General features: G+C 40.0%; 2 protein-coding genes across 8 annotated transcripts in view; one reads left to right on the top strand and one right to left on the bottom strand.

Annotated features, from left to right (window-relative positions):
• tsc1b (TSC complex subunit 1b) overlaps window positions 1-13,307 on the bottom strand; it is a 24,298-nt gene extending 10,991 nt beyond the window's left edge. The window contains exons 1-11 of one of the 6 annotated variants that reach the window (XM_061801283.1): window positions 13,014-13,307; window positions 7,543-7,768; window positions 7,361-7,464; window positions 6,876-7,028; window positions 6,380-6,524; window positions 5,168-5,322; window positions 5,005-5,078; window positions 4,747-4,925; window positions 2,861-2,979; window positions 1,545-1,710; window positions 346-467 (exon numbers count right to left, since the gene is read on the bottom strand). In XM_061801283.1, coding sequence (XP_061657267.1) covers window positions 346-467; window positions 1,545-1,710; window positions 2,861-2,979; window positions 4,747-4,925; window positions 5,005-5,078; window positions 5,168-5,322; window positions 6,380-6,524; window positions 6,876-7,028; window positions 7,361-7,464; window positions 7,543-7,651 — 1,326 coding nt within the window. In that variant the 5' untranslated portion in view covers window positions 7,652-7,768; window positions 13,014-13,307. The other 5 variants (XM_061801286.1, XM_061801287.1, XM_061801288.1 and 2 more) reach the window with 5 other exon arrangements.
• On the top strand, window positions 11,050-19,640 carry gfi1b (growth factor independent 1B transcription repressor). 2 transcript variants are annotated; one of them, XM_061801289.1, is made up of 7 exons: window positions 11,050-11,168; window positions 15,046-15,127; window positions 15,373-15,546; window positions 15,919-16,136; window positions 17,021-17,158; window positions 18,033-18,198; window positions 18,612-19,640. In XM_061801289.1, the coding sequence occupies exons 1-7, from the start codon at window positions 11,064-11,066 to the stop codon at window positions 18,788-18,790; spliced, it is 1,062 nt and encodes a 353-aa protein (XP_061657273.1). In that variant the 5' UTR covers window positions 11,050-11,063; the 3' UTR covers window positions 18,791-19,640. The 2 variants fall into 2 exon arrangements, with proteins under 2 accessions (XP_061657273.1, XP_061657274.1); XM_061801290.1 differs by lacking the exon at window positions 11,050-11,168 and adding an exon at window positions 14,503-14,750.

The raw sequence follows: 19,640 nt of genomic DNA, 5'->3' as shown, positions 1-19,640 counted from the left end.
TGAGACTCCATTTGATAACATGATCTGCCGAAGGAAGACCCCCCGTTTGCATAAATAAATGTTTGGTAGAGGAAACAAACTTCTTACTGAACTGTTTTATCACCTATTTTTCTCTTGTATATTTTCTATTGTCTGCAAATCTATCAAAACTAGAAAGAAAAAAATGATTACACATTTCTTTCTTCAGTTGAGAGAAAATGAATGAAGAAATGTGTCAAAACTTGAAATCAAAAAAGTGTAAATTTATAACAAATACTTTAGGAACATTGAACTGTTATTTTTGGTTTCAATTACGTTTATACGAGACGACAAAAAGTCAGCATGTGCGTGTGTATTTTAGCTTACTTTTCTAGGCGGACTGGATTGGACTGTGTTGGCTGGTAAGGAGATAATAGGAAAGTCATCCGATAGGGTGGGTGGTGGCGATGAGGTGGCTGGAGTACTGGAGGCAGATGTTCCTTTCCCTCCTGCTCACAATAAGCATCCAAAACCCACACTTAAAATAAAAAACAATTAAAAAAAACTTTGTAAAGGCTCTTTCAAACGAGTCATTTGTGGATTTAAGGATGTCACCGTTAAGACTTAAAACTTTCTTAAGCCCTCTTCAATGAAATTAATGAGCTGTCATTCACAAAAAATGATCGCCAGAACCTTTTCCCACTGCACTTGGTTTTCTGAGTGTTCGATGCAGGGGATGACAAAGGACAACGTGCCCTGGTGCAAGCTTGTTCAGATTTGGAGGTGCTTGAGTAGCAGCCTTGCCAGGAGGGAACAAGGAGGCATTTCACTCTGGATGGTGTAGTGGTGTTAATAATCACTCTGCCAGCGCCTTTTCTATTAGATACCCCTTCTGACGTCATCTTAATGGCACTCTGGAATTAAACTTTTTTTTTTTTTTTTAAATACGAGGGAACATTGTCCCACCCATCTTGGTGTTTTGTCATGGTGCCCTTTCAGCACAGTCGACACATAGAGTGTGTTCATTAATTGCTCACGTCATGTTGCTAGGTACTTTGTGAAAAAAATGTCACACACTCAACACAACAAGCTTCTCTGTAAGTCAGATCAATTTCGTTTGACCGTTCTATGGTCGAACATCGACTTCACAAATTAGTATTGCTGAGCGAGACGTGAATCTTGCAGTTTCCAGTGAATCTGTCATACTAGTATTAACTTGGAACTAGAAAAAAAATTGTGGAAGATATACAGCATAAAGTAAAAAGACTTTAATAAATATTTTCAAAATTTCACAACTAAGATAATACGTTCTGAAAAGGTTGCCACCACTCTCACAGACACCTTGTCCAAATTAACTGCCCAGCTGCATCTTGCACTTAAGAGACGCAGCACGGTCTCCTTATTTTTCCCCATTATTAAAAAAGTAAAAAGTGTAACATTTTTAACTCTTCACAATAAAAATACAGCACCGTAATTTATTGTTTCTGTATTACTTAAAAACAGTGGGTTGAAGTGTCATTTCAATCGTGATCAAACAAAGACTTGTTAAGGATTGGTTTATTTGAATTTGTTGGAAATTAACTCACCTGAAGTGCAGTGTAAGCGGCTTGGAAGGTGTGAGGCACTGTGGGAGAGCTCAGAGTTGGGCGACATGCCCCGAGAAGAAGGGGGCGTAGTCATTCCGCACAAAGAAGAGGGGCTCCACAGTGGGTCCTTCCCACCACAAGAGGGGTTAGATTCACCTGTGGAATTCTATAAAAGAAAAACAAAAGCTTTCTAGTCCCTTTAACAGTAAACTTTCACTGGGAGTGAAAGCTAAAACCAATAACATTTAACGACTTATTTCGAAAAAGAGTCATCGATTTGCTTGGATTGAATTTCTTTGATGTTACACCAATTATAATAGAGAAGAACTATTGTCTCTGTCACAGGAAAAATTAAAATCAGTTCAGCATCTCACAATTTGCAGCACTGAAGAAAAAAATAAACAAGGACACAATTGTTCACATTTGGGAGAATAACCATGGTGTGGTAGTTATGCGATTCTTAACACGAGTATTTCACAGCTTGTTCGTTTTTTTTTCAGATAACTGTGCAGTTCTTTTTCAATATATTGCACTTACGTGTAAATGTGGTGGGGGAATGTAGTCATTAGTTCTAAGTGTGGAGGATGGGGGCAGATTGATTTCACAGCTTGGTGGGAGAAACTGTTTAGGACCCTCGTGGTTCTAGAATTGAATGTCCTGTGGTGTTTTCCAGAGGGAAGGCTGAAGGAAAAGTGAGTGTATGGGATAGGCAGGACAGGGCACCCACTTTTATACCACCTATACGCTCATCCCGGAACTAAAAAAAAGAGTGTCTTTATGATACTTGACTATTGATAATGAGAAAGTGACAATAGGTGTAAGGGAATATTTTTTTTATAAAATGTTTGAATAAGGTTAGACGATTTAAGGCAGATGGAGGGGTCCAATGATTTCACCCAACCATTGAACATTTTTTCACCTATACCAGGTGGGAATATTTGGAAATATGATGGGCTTGCCTGCCTTTACAAAAGTAATATAGGATCCTCTCTTACAATGCTGACACTGTCAAAGCAGTACTCCTGTATCAAAATGTTTATTATTGTGGCGGAATTGTTCAGTGGTATAGAATTGTTATTTTATTTATTTTCTGCAATTAAAAAAGTTGTGATAAATGGGCATTATTGTTCTGAATAATAAAAGACTGATTTTCAGATTATCTCCCCCTCATTGGTAGGGAAGACATTTTCCGACAGACCTAGGGGTGCAGACACACAAACACAGAAAGCTCTATGCTTGAGGATTATGAGCCGCCACATTGGTGTCTTGAAAAAAATAAAAACACTAAAAGCCTCAAAAGTACATTATGTTCTTACCTGCCGTTTGGTGGTCTGTGGGCTACGGTTGGTTGAGTGTGTCCCTGAGAAGGGGGGCAAAGACAGGGGGGGAGGCAGCGGCTGCCGTGGAGTGGAAAACGGGGTTGATGAAGAGCTTCCTGTTATCAAGAAGACAAACGGTCTACTAAGGATTTCTGTAACGGTTTTCATAATATTTTAGAACAAATTGTTTACTAACCAAAGTCAAAAGGCATCACTGAAAATTTCTAAAGAGTACTTGTAATGTACAGTAGTAGCAGACTACAGTTTCAAATATATTTATATTAATACAAAAGAAATAATGTACAATAAAAAGTTGACTTCATCAAATAAATTATTTCTACTTGATAACCTCCTTATTTGATTCAAACAACTGATGACCAAGATAAGAACTCTTCAACTAAAAACAGCCTTTTTTGAAAGATAATAATCCTATAATAACCCTTTTGAAGAGTTGGCACAGTGAGAAGAACGCATCCAGGCTTGGGCACAAATTGTCAAGACATTCTTCATTTTTAATCCCTGCTCCTTAAACCGACACCTAGGAACTAGCTTGGCTGGGGCTTCACGCCCCACGGCAGGGTCACCTATGCCAAATAGGTCATAGGTGAGGGACCAGACAAAGGACGAGTAAAAGTCCTTTGTAAATTAAGTAAATTGATAGAATCCCATTTCCCTTACCCCGACATGGGTCCCCGGGGCTCCCTTCTGGACCCAGGCCTGGAGGTGGGTCTCAAAAGGTGAGCGCGTGGTTGCTGGCATACGCACAGAGAGAACTCTCCTGCCCAGGGAGTCTGGCCACACAGAGCCCGAAAGGGTAACGTGGGTCCCCCTACTCAGGGAGTGGCCAAAGGGAGTCACCTTGGGGGGGCTACAGGGCGACTGTGGCTCAGTAGTTAGAGCTGGTCGTACAGTGACCGAAGGGTAGCTGGTTTGAACCCCGTCTCCAACTGCCTGCATGTCCAACTGTCCTTGGGTCACTAGCTGTAGGTCGTGAGCGAAAGAACAAAATCACAGATACAAGCGGATGGAATGTGTTCCCTTCGGAGGATGTCCAGGGAGGGGCTCAGAGTGGTTTCAGTAGTTCATTTTCAGTGACTTCTCAACACTTGACCAATTCAAACAGGAATGAGTACTTTCACACTGAATCTACCTTTTTATACCCACATGTCCACCTGACATAGCATTTTCACACTGCACTTGGTAACACACAACCTGGCATTGACTTTCCCATTCATTGTCCATACGTTGAGGGGGCGGGACCACAGAATGCCGTGTTTCAGCTTGGCAAGCGCAGAGGGCGCCGCGCTCTTGCATGGTTAAAAAGTTAGGGCTTTCTTTTACGGCAATTACAAATACACATTGCCGAATTGCAGTCCATTTAGTGAGGGAATGCGCCCAATTACCTTGTATAAATTAGCGCCATAAAGATAATTTTAATCAAAGAGCTTATACATACTGGTGTAATACAAGAACATGAAAAATTATTTTGTAATCACCAATGTTGTTCATTTTGGGCAAATATGGCATAAAACTCAAACTGGGTGGTGCTCCAATACTACTGTATTTTCCGCACTTTGAGGCGCACCGCATTGTAGGGCACACCTTCAATGAATGGCCTATTTTATTTTTTTCATATATAAGGCGCACCACATTACAAGGCGCAAAGACCATACGCTACAGTGGAGACTGGGGTTACATAATTCATCCATTAGATGGATCTGCGCTAAAGGTTCAATATGTAAAGCGCACCGGATTATAAGGCGCACTCTCAGTTTTGAGAAAATTAAAGGCTTTTAGGTGCACCTTATGGTGCGGGAAATACAGTACATATTTGTTAAGCATTGTATACATAATACCAATTTTCTTTTCACTTTTAAACTAACCAAAGCTGCTGTGAAGGTCTGTATAGGGGCTGGAAGTGCAGTCTTGCGGTCGCAGATGGATTTGAGGGTAAAAGTTCTCAGGCATGGTGGCATATCCCTCCTCACAGGAGGCCTCCTTCGGGTCTAGAGACACTTTGGCACATTCAATGACAATATCGTGGATTTCATATTTTTTCCACCTACGGCAAAAAATAAAATCATTAATTTGGTCTAAACGGGCCACATGCCATGAAAACCTTGGAAGAGTTCGACACTTGCCTTGTCGGGTCAAGCTCATGATCCTTGGTCCCCGTCACTAATTCAGGGTGGATACGCACATGTTCAAGCATTGGCTGAGTAGAGAGGTTTCAAGCAATCTCAATCAATGTCAAATGTCAAAATTATAATAATTAAAGAACAGCAGTGTATGGTTGCGCCTCACCTTGACCACCTCCTCAAATGTTTCCATATTTTCTTTCATGCTGTAGTGAGAGCGTAGGTAGGACACGAAGTTGCACGGGTACATGCCATACAGACGGTGGAAGAGCGAATAGACGCTGGCGTGTAGGTGGATCAAGTAAACCTCTGAAACGTGCCCTGAATAGATACAAAACAGAAAATCATAGTAACAAGGGAAGCAGAAACTACCCAGTTTTATGTCTTCAGAAATTTGTCACGATCATGTAGAATTATTCTAAATGTAACAAAGCCGATTTGATACAAATATTATAAAGAATCAGCTTTAATGGCCAAGTATGTAACAACACACAAGGAATTTGTCTCCGGCAGTCGGTGCTACCCCAGTACGACATTCATGTAAGAAATAGACAATATGACCCTGTAGAACTATAAAGCCACCCATCTTTAATATTGTGTTGCTCAAAATTTAGCAATGTCATATTTTATGTAATTTGTTAAAATTATGAAATTCTTGATGTGTTTCACCCATTTTAGCTTTTTTGAGCAGTTTTCTGTGGGTTTGAGAACATGACTCTGTTGGCCAGTTTCAAACGTTTCCTAAACCATAATTTTGTGATCTGGATAGTCCTATGTGGTTATGTGATTGCCTATCATTATTACATCTATAAAGACCTTGCTGTCTTACAGAAACACATCATATTAGCCATATTTTACCAGATTCCATATATAAGGTGGAGAATTAAATGTATATCCCACTTTGTATTTTTGTTGCCGAACACATAAATATGCAAGAAGGAATTGTTAGAAGGTTACACAAGTGGTGGCGCAGTACTGAGCGGAGATGGGACTGGGGGTGTTTACAGGCTTTGCTAGATTGCCTCATTGGGACACAAACCATGCTTCTTCAGTTCCAGATCCCAAGTACCGTACATTCATCATTCCTTTAATACTGGAATTGAAGAGCTCCACTATCTGAAGAGGAAAAACATTCCAACTATATAATGTACACTCCATCGTGCTTAACTGCACACATTGTATTTTTTTTCCCCTTGCATCTGATTTCACCGCTATCCATGAAATAAAAAACCTCTATATTTAGGTGTCATTTGCCCACAAACCATTTTCTCTGATTGAGCGCTGTCTGTCCAGGTTCTCTTTGGGGTGAAGATTGTGGGTGTAAGTATTGGTGACCAAACGTGTATTATTTTGGAGGAAACGGGATGCATTATCTCACCAGGATTTTTCAGATTCCAGGATGCCAAGCGGCCAAAAATATCAAAGTACTCCCACAGGTGTTGTTTTCCCGCTTGAGGAATCATGGGAAGCAGCGTGATCAGCACCAGCACCCCAGTTATCAGCACCACAACATCCGTATCGGTCTGCCAAGGGGATGACGTGAAGATGTGACAACGCTGTTTTGATTCTATCACAAAATGTTAACCAAACAAGTAAAATGGAGAAGAAATGGGAAATCTATTAAACAGGAATGGAATCCTGTACTGTGCATGCACCCAGAGAAAGGAAAGAATGGGTGAGTTCCCTAAATGTTAGGACAATTCTTTTTTTTTTTTTTGGTACATTATTTTTGTTCTACTAGCAACAAGTACTCTGTGCAATGATTTGTTTTATTTTATTGGCGGAGTTGCTAATTCAAATTGAATTTTAGATCGTTAGTCACTTCATGTTACTCAGTGAGAGATGTGAAATAATTCCATCCTCTCACGTTTTACCTTGAGGCATTTGAGTAGCGACAGCAGAAGTGGGTATCGTGCAATCTTGTGGATCCAGGAAGGCTGCTTGCGGATGACATGGCCGAGCATGGTGAGGGTGGGCAGACGACAAACCTGTTTGGTCATACACTCGTTCATCTTGTCCAGAAGGTGCTATGGAGACAAGTTAGGAGGGACGGGGGTATTAGGTGATGATCTTGGCACTCACTGGTAGTAGTTTCTTTACATAGGTCAGACATATAATGATGCTAATTATTAACCAGACTACAATCTTTTTTTGTTGTTGTTGTTGAGGGAGTTACACTCGATGTGAGAAATCTTTAAGGAATTATCTATCTACATAATTACGCGGCAAGCTAATGCAAGATGTTGCTCAGTCATCAAATGAATGGATTTGCATTTGAAATAATTTAAAACAAATAACTTTCCCTTTATTACTTCAAATGAAGTGGTGTGAATACATGTGTAAAGATTAGTTTTCTCACCTTGTCATGTGGCTCTCTGACTGAGCAGAGGATATGGATGGCCTCTAAAGAATTTGTTTCTAAAAAGTAGTCCACCAGCCCATTGAGCAGCACAGAACCTCGTTCTACAAAAACATGACAGGTAGCATCATCTGACACTGATTAAAGCAGATAAATTGTGTTTTTTTTAAAAGTTATCATACCAGTACTGAGTTGTTCATTAATTAGGCCTCTGATCTCTTCTAGTTGGTGGAGGTCAGAGGTTTCCAAGAGCGGGAGGAGGTCCCCCATGCTTGGCTGCTCTCTCGCCATGGTGGCAGTGGTGTAGGCAGAGGGGAGGCAGTGTCCCTGTCACACAGTGTCCCTACCTTCCTTCCTGCCTGGAGGACTCCCTTGGGGCCACCCGCCAATTTCTGTCTCCAGGCACCTCTGAATAACAAAAACGGTGCCAAAAATGTGACAAATTAGTCGCTGGGATAAACTCGAGCACTTTCACGACCCTTGTGAGGATATGCCGCTCAGAAAATGGATACAACTTTACAAAATCAAGCAGTCATGTGACAACTCCACTGCTGGAAAAGCTTCACGATGTTTTCTTTTTTAATATATTGGCAAATATTTGTGAGGAAGAGATCCTAACCTCACTTTGAATTAGCGAGATATACAGATAAAAATAGAAATCTAATTATTTTCTGGACAATCGAGCCTTTGATGAACGGAACATGGAATGTGGAAAGATGCTGAATTACTTGAAGGAAACCTAACTGTGCACAGGGAGATGATACAAACACCATGTTTGAATCCCAAACCTTAGAACTGTAAGGCGGATGTGCTAATCACTGATCCACAATGTCACCGAAATACGATAGATCAATGGAAAAAAACATCCACAGCTTTGTACAGAATTGTATGACAAAATTCAATCTGAAATGTCAGAGGACAAAGTAGATTTCACAAGTGCCTAAATGAAACAAATACACGGAACTCAACCACTATCAATAGTTTACATGTGACTACTCATAAGGGAACGTGTATCCTTCCTGAGCAAATTACAAGAGAGTCTAGATGTGTACAAGTCACAATGAAATAATCCTCTACCTCTCCTTCACATTATGTAACTAAAAGATGACATGACGAAAAAAAAGTTACATGAACAGGCTTAAAGAGAAAAAAAATACACAGGTGACAAGACATTCCAATCGCTAACAAACACCCAATATTGAGTATTACCTATACTCAAGTAGCTTTCAAGCAGACTCACAGCAAAGAAAACAGTACAATAGGACTGAGAGCTTGATCAAACTAATCAAATATATATGTGGGTGTGACATTTTTGCCGGGGAAAATCATTTGATTCCCCTTGGCGGCTTCTGTAGGCTGTTGATGCGCAGTTTAACACAAACTGCTCAAACTGGTTCGGGGGTTGGCAGTGGAAAAAAAAAAAAAAAGAGCTACAGTGAAAGAATTCTTAAATCAAAGCCTGGAGCATGAAAGGGAAAACTCTGAAATGACCAGATAATCAGAATTATTACACACTGTTTTACAAATAATGAGGAAAAGCCTTGTGGAGGTCAATCAGAGTTCAATACTGGGAAAAAAAAACATAGTGCCTGGTTACACCTTTGCAAAAGCAGTATTTAATCACACACTGAGCCATTTCAATGTAGGCAGCGGCTGTTGTGATAAATCATAGTAAATACGATAGTTTACCCAAATGTAATGCACACTTTACCAGGGTTTATTTCAGTCACATCAAGCAACAGTTTCTCATTTTTTACCAAATTACTTTTGGTGGTGTCACTTTATAATAAGTGTCTTGAAGTTCACCAAACTTTACTGCAGCATGTAATAAAGTTCAAGCGGCTGAATAATATGGTCTAAAAATATTTCTCGATCCCTAACTGCTTCCTAAGAGAGGCGAGGTGAAGACAGGCTTATTTTTCTTGCTTTTTTTTTTTTTTTTTTTTTTAAATAAAAACTAGGCACCCTATCTGCCATGCACCTGGAGTGCTGAAAATGCATCCAGAATTTTGTCTACATTTTCAGGGGCAAAAGTTATTTTTTCTTGGAAGCTGCAACTTTTGTCCATGTTATTCTCGTGTTATGTTCAGCGACAGTTTTGTTGTTACTTATGAATCCCAAAGTGAATATTTTAGTTAAATTATTGATGCTATTGTTTAATTGTTGAACATTTAAAATGCTTTATTTCATGGGCGGCGTCCCATTTTTGGGACATCGTGATTTTCACGCATTATATCCTTCAGTATATCAAAATATTTAAGTGTTTTAATCTGAAGCCATAATTTGGTATCAGGAGAGGATAACTCATCGGTAAAAATTAGCAGTTAGATTTTTGTGATGAGATTATAAATTAGTAAAGTTACCATACAACTTAACCATAAACAAAAAAGAAGTGTTATTTCCTTGATTGTGGCCCGTTAGGGGACTTTTATCTCAATCAGGCAAAAAATTGCCACCCTGCCCATGAATGGGTTAAAATGTATTAGGGGTTATGTACTTTAAAAGGCCAATTCCTCCTAGTTTTGACAAATGTGACTTAAAATTGGAAATTAGATGTTGAACAATATGTGGGAATTTAGTTTTAATCATATTTTGAAAATCTAAATTGCAGCATATTCCGAATTTTATCCACTTAAGTCAAGCAACAATAAAATCCCCTGAGGGAAGTAATATAAGTGGCACCAAGTTCCCACAAATAAAAATGATAATAAAGATGGATTAAATCAGAAATCACAGAGGAGATGTTTTCGCGGTTACCAACTCTGAGCTCGGTCATGCGTTGCGGGTTGAGCAACAGTGGGAGGATTCTGCTGTCATGGTCACTTTGGAGCATGTGAGCCAGCAACAGGCAGGGAGAGGTCAGTAGAACCAAACAGGGATGTCCTCGCTGTGATCTCGGACAGCCTAGGAATGCTCAGGAATACAAAAGCTCCTTTATGCAGCAAAAGCACTTCCAGATTACATTTAGCTGGGTGCGAGATGTTAGCAACAAACTTCTTTCTCTTGCAAAACATTCTTAGTCCACTGCATTTTTCTACTACATGGTTCTTGCATCAAATTGGCCTAAATGTTGTGTTCATGTTGCATTTTTCAACAAAACCACCATTGTAGTAAAGTAATGTATGTAATATATTTTGTTGTGTGTTCTGAGGAGAACGTACAAACTTCAAACAGGAAAGCCAGAACCACAATTCTAATTCAAAACTTCAGAACCGTGAGGGTGATGTACTAGTTAGAAATAGCTAAATACAAAAAATGTCCATCCTTCCATCAATGTTCTACACCGCTTAATTTCGTTAAAGTTGTGGGTCAGCTGGAGTTTATTCCAACTGACTTGGGGTGTTAGGTGGACGAGACAATGAATTGGTTGACAATCAATGCAGACGTGTAGAAAAAACACTCACTCATCTCCAACCTCATGTGCAATTGTCTTTAATTAAACTAACAGGCATGTTTTTGGAATTGGTGAGGAAGCTGAGGTACCCGTAGAAAAACCACGCAAGAACACGAAAACGCTACATAGAAGAGCCTGACCCATGATTCAAACACAGAACATCTCAACTGTGACAGATGTGGCAACCATATCAACTGCCGTGAAGTCCAAATTTGTTGGGAATCCTTTTCAAGCAATCAGTTTCGGAGAATGATTCATTGTGATACCTCCCTAAAATTGGACGATACCTCTCGTAGCTTCATTGATAAAATGTTGCAACAGACATCGGACGATGACAGTAAAGAAGCCCGGTTCGGTGTGACAGCGGCAAAGGAGGTCAAATACAGAACCCAGTTACCCATTTTTTTCTCAATCGTGAGTAACATTACTATTAAGTTCATGTTTCTGAGAGTAATAATTGTCTTTCGACTTAATCCTATTGTACCACAACCGCAAACAAATGGACTGAAAAGACGACGGAGATTGTTGAAGGCAATGTCAGGCCTCGACAAGTAACCACGAGACAACGGCAAACCCCTACGTTACAGTGTAACTAAACAAGCAGAATGGAGCACATGTGTTGGCAATAATTTTTCTCCTGCAAAAAAAACAAACAGGACGAGGGCAGAACCGTGGGTGTATTTTGTTTTGTTATAAGACTGCAGATTGAAATTTGATTCAAGAAAATTATCCCGTAGGCAGAGATGGGGTTTGGGGTTAGAGGGGACAGGTAGAAGACTCACTCATTCAAATCAGCTGTGTGGGAAAATGTTTACGTTTCCATGGCACAAGTCGAACACGCCACTACATGCAGTATTAAACAGCATCACCCCAATATGCCGGTCACCGAGCCAAACAAAAATAAAAAATAAATAAATAACCTTAGTCCAGCAACTTCCTGCCTCTAGATCTGATATCAGACAAGATCAAAGATGTTAGCGAAGCTATTTGCATTTACATTTCAATAGCTATGCACTCATATGCAGTGGCAGAGGACCAAGCGTTCAAGTATTTATTAAAAGTGCTCGAGTCATGTTAAAAAGTCCCATCCTGGGCCCACATAAATCTCTCAGTGGTTATTGCCCTTTACAGGCCCAAAGGAGTGCATTTCAATCCGTTCCAAACCTTGCTTGATTGCTTTGTTTTGCCTTGCTGTCTGCAAGACAGCATTGGAAACGAGAAACTGCTCTCAATTGCTCAAACAGTTGGTTAAATGAATATATCGATATATTTTGCATATTGAAAAGTAGTGCATGAATATTGCAACTTGTATCAAGTTAATCCAGTTATAAATATTCCACTATTAGTACTTACATTATAGTCTGCTGGAAATAAATGAAACCTAGAATTGTGCATTTGTTAGTTTTTGTAGCTTTTTTTGTACCAAACTCATATGGAACTGTGACCCTAAAACCGGGGTAAAATCTATAATGTGCAAAAACTGCATAGTATTGCTCTTGAAATTTTCCCTATCTTGAGTTCAAAATAAAGCAAGTACACTTCTATGGTAAATATTTTGATAAAACCTATATCCAGGATCACTTTGGTCACTATATTCATAACGTGAATGTTTCATACAGTCTCACTTCTAACATGGATTGAGCAACAACTGTCACACTAATTTTGAGTAAAGCAAAAATATCACAGCAATGACGCATGGCCATACATGCAACATCGGATTGAGGTGCAGAAAAACAAAAAAAGACGTATAAATGCATGCGTGAATATTGGCATTCATCTTGCGGGAAATACATAAGGCTATGCTGCAGTGTGTTTTGCATATGTGCCAAAGCGCGTGTGTACTGACCACTGCCTGCTGCTGTGTCGTAAACAACTCGCAGAGAACAATGGCCAGGGTTGGGTTTACTTCATCCGATTATAAAAATATGCAACCACCGTTGCTCCGCAAAGAGGAAGAACCTTAAACCCCAACACTTCACACTGGAAAAGTGCGACGAAATGTTTGAAGGGCCAACCGCTGGTGGGGAAAAAAAAAAAACATTACAGCGGCTCTTTACAAAAACAAGTCAGTCCCACCGCCAAGAGCTAACGTTAGCTGGCAGCAGCGACCCGGACTCGGTCGGAATGTAATCTTGCCTGTCAAGACACAGCAACCCGTCAAGATCGCCCCACACAATCAGCCGTTCATAGAGCACCATAAACGCCTTGGGATTGTTCGCATAAAAATGTGCGTGGAATAAAATAAGCGAAGCTGTTTACCTGTTAGAGTAGCTTCACTCCACAGGGCGCCGCCATCTTGAAAGCCTCACAGCCCACCCCACCACCACAGTCGGCTTCCGCTGAATGGATGCATGTAAACTAATCCCACAAGTTAGCTCTCCGAAATCTTCCCCCGCTGAAAATTACTGAACTCGCTCACTTATTTAAATCATGACTTAAACACGTGACTACACTCCAGGCTAGTAAAAGTTTATTTTGATACGTTCTCACAAGGAATAATCGCTCTGCTACCAGGGAGCGCGTGTTAGTTACATCGGTTCATTGGCGGACGTCTGAAGTTTTTTTTGGGGTGATGCGGTTTCGCGTGACCCACATGTTGACAGCGCACGCGCAGACACCTTAAGCACGTTAATGCGTGAAAAAAGTACTTTACCGGTCACGTCATTTGACTATCAATAATCTCAATTAAGCGTCTCATGAATAAAATTTTAATAAATCTTGTGAGAATATTTATGTGCCAATACAAACAACAACAATAATATTTTATATGCATAGGGTGATAATTAAGTACAGGTAAAATACTTTTTTTAAATTCTGCTTGAGTGGAATTTTCCGGTATCTGTGCTTTATGTGGGTAAGCTTTTTTTTTTTTAATGATATTTTACACTTACTCCTTACTGAGCTTCTAATTCCCACTCTGTACTTTATCCAAAAGGGCGGATTGATAAAAAGCAGGTAAATTTGATTGAGCACTCCTCCAAAGACTCTAAAAAGGGTGGGTTGGATGGGTGGGTAATGAACGACACCATGAAATTTTGTTTTCAGGTGCGTTGTAAGGTGTCGCTTCAACTTTGTCCACAAGATGTCGGGCTAATACTTCCCCAGTTATAACGCTCGTGCGCAAATACAGTACCCGACCGTCTGAGCAGTTGCTAAATTTGATTTGTTATCGCATGTAACAAGTTATTCATAACCACCTATATTCTCATGTTGTGTGTGTTTGCATGTGTGTGTGGTTGTGAAAGGTCATGCATATGTTCATTCTGTCTTTCCGTTAGGCCCATGACACCGTCACACAACTGACGTGTGAGGAAATCGATCACTACTGATTATTACACTGTTATACCCCAGTAAAGAGCGAATTAAAAAGTCAACACATTCTCTCCGACTGGTTGGGCGTGTGTATCTTTGGAGGTGCTACAGTCTCATGTGACTTTTTCGCCATTGAAACCACACGCACAAGACTTCACGCAGTGGTTTAAAAAAATATTGTCAATAAAATATTGAAAATATTTTTCATAACACGTCTAGGTGAAAATACGACTTTTTCTTACTAGTGATTTTAAATTATAGTTTTCCAGTAAACAAAAAAGAAATAAATAAAAACACACTACGACACAAACCTGCAAGCATGATGCATGATTACCGTATTAACTTTTTGCAAACTTTGCATATCTTTAGCAGTCTTCGTTTAAAATCCCCCCCCGCAGCTGTGTGTTTAGTGTAACTGTACGAGCAGGAGGCCCAGCGTCCTCTACGCAAATCGCCTTTTGCAGCTTGCGTCTTCCATTGGTTGAAACCACAGTCAGATTCCCCGGCGAAATTATCTGATTGGAAATCAGGGAGGGGAGGAAAAGAAAGAGCAACAAGTGCGATGCTTTTGACGCTGGTTTGCTTTTGGGACTTAAAGGAAAGGATTTTTTTGGGGTGAGCCACATTAAACATCTGAACGCAGAAAAAAGAAACAGATTTTCATTGGATCTTGTTCAGTTAATGGTGAGTTGCTGCCCTGCCTGAAAAGTTTAAATGCTTTTTTTTTTTAGCTTGACTTTATCATCTAAAATAAAAACAAGGTGTAATCTAATTTATTAATATTCTGGATAATATTGAGCTGATTATTTGGGAACTATTTTCACAATTAATATTGAACTGAAATCTGTGACTAAATCTTTATGATATCTTTTGAAATGTGTGTTTTGACAAAAGACGAGCTTTGCTTCAAAGATATTGAGAATCAATAATAATTAATGTTCATTTTTAGAGTTTAAGCAACACTTATTTGTGCTTATAGAGAGACATGCCCCGATCATTCCTGGTGAAAAACAAACGGAGCACGTCATTTAATGTGCATAGGTTGTATGAAGATGAGACGGGTAAGTTTGAAACGTTAAATATGTTTAAAAAAAACTTTACAATTTTAGTATCAAGTCCTGACTGTGAAGTTCTTTCATCATTTTTCACCGCTGTCCATTTAACACACATTTTAAACACATCTCAATTTTTAATAATTGAGAACTTAATGAAGAATGAACTGAAAATTGATTTGGTTTTATTTCAGAGCTCTGGGTTTTTATGCTTTGTTGAGCTTGAGTCAACTGTATTGTTTTTGGATTTAAAGGCGTCTCACCTCAGAGTACAGAGTCCCTGGACAGGCCTAAGTCTGAGGGCCTGCATTGCCAAGCAGACCCCATACCGTTAGAAAAAGAGGAGGCAGAGCTTCAAAGTTCCTTACCTGTACATGCGGAGGCCACCAGACTCCCTTTGGCCCCCACAAAGCCGTACTACCCAAAAGGTGAGCACCACATTTTCCTGCGTGCATGACGATGATAGCAAAGGTTAAACTGCGGGTTGTGCCAGAAATGTTCTCGGACTACGTGTCATGTCATGAAAGATAGTTTTCAACCCCAAACTACAAGCAGCCGGTTTCCTGTTCAGTGTCGGCCAGATAATCGAACAAGACGTCTGAAAAAAAAAAAAAAAAAAGATATTCCATTGTTTGTTTAGTTCAGTGAGCGAGAAGAGGCAACTGGACAGCTTATGGCTGCTTCACCATGACAGCGTGCCCGTTCACAGTGCCCTGATACCAGTTTTTGGAATCTGTCAGACGTACAGACTTCTATAAGACCTCACAGATGTTTTTTTTTTTTTTTTCTCTGCTCCTCAGATCCTCAGATGGAATTCGCCCCTTACTATAAGTCGACATATTCCTGGGAGCATGTTACCTCTCCTTACCAGTTGGGATTCAGCCCCACAGTGCTCCAGCATGCTGCCAGTCTGTACAATACGCACATCAGCCGCAGCCCACAGCACCAGCAGCCTCTGGACTGTAGTACACACTACTCCCCAAGCTCCAACACCTACCACTGTATCACCTGTGATAAGGTATGTTATTGAAGATAAACACGCCATCCAAGATACACACTATTAAATAAAGGTTTTACATAGTGCCCACACGCGGTTCTTTGGTTTGTATGCATTGGGGAAATGATTTTGGGTACTTATTAACACCCATGCTTAGTGGTTGTATACAGGACCAATCAATATCCAATGGCACCAAACGGGAACCAAATGGTTGATGGTTACTGAATATACTGAAAATTTGGAGATGTCTTTTCTGTGACCTCTAACATCTGACCTTTATGAAGTTGGTGAGACCAAAGCCATCAATGAGTATTTTTTTTTAATTTTTCTTTTTGTGAGGCATCACCAACATGACCCGTTTCGGTGATCTACAAAAGAACTCCATTGTGCTACACTGCAAACATGCAAAATGCGACCTCCTGTATAGTCTATAGTATATATATATATATTTGCAATGAAAACATCTCACTGCACTTATCCGAAGCGTGTTTTGGGTTGTTTTACTTCTATTCATTCTCATATTTTACCCACTTTTGTCGATAAAATAAATGAAAAAAAATCTGTCAGTAGAGCTAGAATGAATTGATTTGATAAGATTCTTCAGATAGAATCTTCCATCCATCCATCCATCCATTTTGTGAGAAACTTATCCTCATAAGGGTCGTGGGAGTGCTGGAGCCTATCCCATGTATCTTCCTGCAGAAGACACCCTGAACTGGTTGCCAGCCAATCGCAGGGCACATGGAGACAGACAGCCACACTCACAATCACACCTAAGGGCAATTTAGAGTGTCCAATTAATATCGCATGTTTTGGGGATGTGGGAGGAACCCGGAGTGCCCGGAGAAAACCCACACAGGTAAGGTTGTCAGTCAACTTTGTTGACATATCAACTTGTGCTTCAGGTGTTCTCTACGCCTCACGGGCTGGAGGTTCATGTCAGGAGGTCCCACAGTGGAACGAGACCTTTCGGCTGCAGCGTCTGTAGAAAAACATTTGGCCACGCAGTCAGTCTCGAGCAGCACATGAACGTCCACTCTCAGGTAAAATCCCCGAGATGTTGTGCGTAGTTAAAAATGGTAAATATGATTGAATGAAGAATACTGTATATGGGACTGTGCGTCAATTCACATAACATATACTGAAATACAGTGTTTCATAATTGAAATAATGCTGATTAAGCCATATTCTGTAATTGTGTGTATTTACTGTTCTTTATTTTGCTTGTTATCACATCAAACATTGTCATCGAGCTTTTCATAATGTTTTAAGGCTTGGGCTTAAAAAAAAAATAGAATAAGACATTAACATACGGTGGCACGGTGGGGCAGCTGTAAACCATTGGCCTCACAGTTCTGAGGTCCTAAGTTCAATCCCGGCCCCGCCTGTGTGGTATTTGCATGTTCTCCCCGTGCCTGCATGGGTTTTATCCAGGCACTCCGGTTTCCTCCCACATCCCCAAAACATGCAACATTAATTGGACACTCAAAATTGCCTCTAGGTGTGATTGTGAGTGCGACTGTTGTCTGTCTTCATGTGCCTGCTAACCAGTTCAGGGTGTGACGTGCCTCCTGCCCGTTGACAGCTGGGAAAGGCTCCAGCTCCCCCACAACCCTTGTGAGAATAAACGGCTAAGAAAATGGATGGATGGATTAATATGCACAGGAGAAAATAGTAATACTCTATTACTCTGAATTATAACTGGAAAGCGTCTCATACTGTATACATTTATTCAAAGGCTGGAATAATTGCAGTTGTATGGTATTTATTTTCAGGGTTTTTTTATGAATAAAAGTGTAATTAAAAAATATAATGACCTTGTTTGTTTTTGACCAATGGAAAAATCAGAAATTCATTGAAGTTCATCTTCTGCTGAAATTACACTATGTGCCACCTTCTCTTTTTGTCTTTTTCCAGGAAAAAAGTTTTGAGTGCAAGATGTGCGGGAAGTCCTTCAAGCGCTCTTCCACTCTCTCCACGCACCTCCTCATTCACTCCGACACAAGACCGTACCCGTGTCAGTTCTGCGGGAAGAGGTTTCACCAGAAGTCTGACATGAAGAAACATACATATATCCACACGGGTATGACTGTGCTGCGTGTCGATTTTTGTATGTTATCAACACATCGTATGACTCGAGTGATTGCAAAATGACGTTTCCAAAAGGGATATCACGACTGATGATTCTGGGAAAAAACAATCAACAAAATAATGCATAGCCCTTTTCAAGCAACTAGCTGTCAGTGCAATAGCTGTGGTTCAAGAAAAATATGGATAGAAATGCAAACATTATTTTTATGGTACGCTCTGTTGCCGCCACCTTAGGTGTAGTGACAAAACTTGATTTTCCAGAATCAGGGTGATTTGTATAAAGTAGACAGCTATTCCTTTTTCCAAATCAACAGGAAATAAAGGAATATTTCAGAATAGGAATGCAATCTTAAAATTTGATGGTGTCGGTTACACTGGTTGTGTGTGTTGCGTGATATTTTGCAGGTGAGAAGCCCCATAAATGCCAAGTGTGTGGCAAAGCATTCAGCCAGAGCTCCAACCTGATCACCCACAGTCGCAAACACACAGGATTCAAACCATTCGCGTGTGACATTTGCTCCAAAGGCTTCCAGCGCAAGGTGGACCTTCGCAGGCACCACGAGAGCCAGCACAGCATCAAGTGAAACTTCAAAAGCAGCCATTTTTACAGAATGTACTGTATGTCCATAGCCAGGTCTAAGATCAGAACTTTAAGGGGCCTCAGCCCCCTAATTAGAATGTCTAGCACACAGTACATTGCAATTGATTTAGGTACACATTCCAGTGTGACTGTAGCTAATTATTGTGACATATGAAGCACACACACTATCCTATTATTGGAAAATAACTAAGAACACGTTGCCAATTGTTTTTTGTTCCATAAAGGCCACTGTCCTCAGGGCCCTGGGAGGCTAAGCCAATGACCTCCAGACAAACATAATTTTCATTGCAAACAAACACGATAATGTGTGTTTCGAAACCAAATACTACACCATAGACTTGCGTCATACGAGCGACTCTGAAATTTGATTCAAGCAAGGGACATGATTGATTAATTTTGCGTGGCCAACAGTGGAACGATGCAATTATGTGAAATATTGTGCCAGCTGTTTCAGCGCATTCTGGGTATAGGTAATATCACGTGTGTGTTACTGCATATACAAACTGGATAATTCAATTATATCAAAACATTGTTGAAAACAAAATGTCAATTATGTAAAAAATATTTTGAAAAAGTATAAATAACAATGTGTTGTACATGGTCTATTTTGGATTCTTAAAAGACAATGTTAAGCATTAATAATAATAAAATTCTTTGTACAGCTACTTAGTTAATATAATAGAAGTTATCAGCTTTCAAGTTGTGAATGCATAACTGTGAAATGAGTTTTTGTGTTTTAGGTCCAAAATTTAGCCCTACACACACTTTACTACCATATTTCAAATGTTTTTTGGATATAATGTGAGAAAGGTAAATTGTCTATGAAAATAAAG

Source organism: Syngnathoides biaculeatus, chromosome 17, assembly GCF_019802595.1.
Source record: "Syngnathoides biaculeatus isolate LvHL_M chromosome 17, ASM1980259v1, whole genome shotgun sequence".
Lineage (NCBI taxonomy): Eukaryota > Metazoa > Chordata > Actinopteri > Syngnathiformes > Syngnathidae > Syngnathoides > Syngnathoides biaculeatus.
Note: the sequence above shows the minus strand (reverse complement) of the source record. Positions and strands in the feature narration are given on the sequence as shown.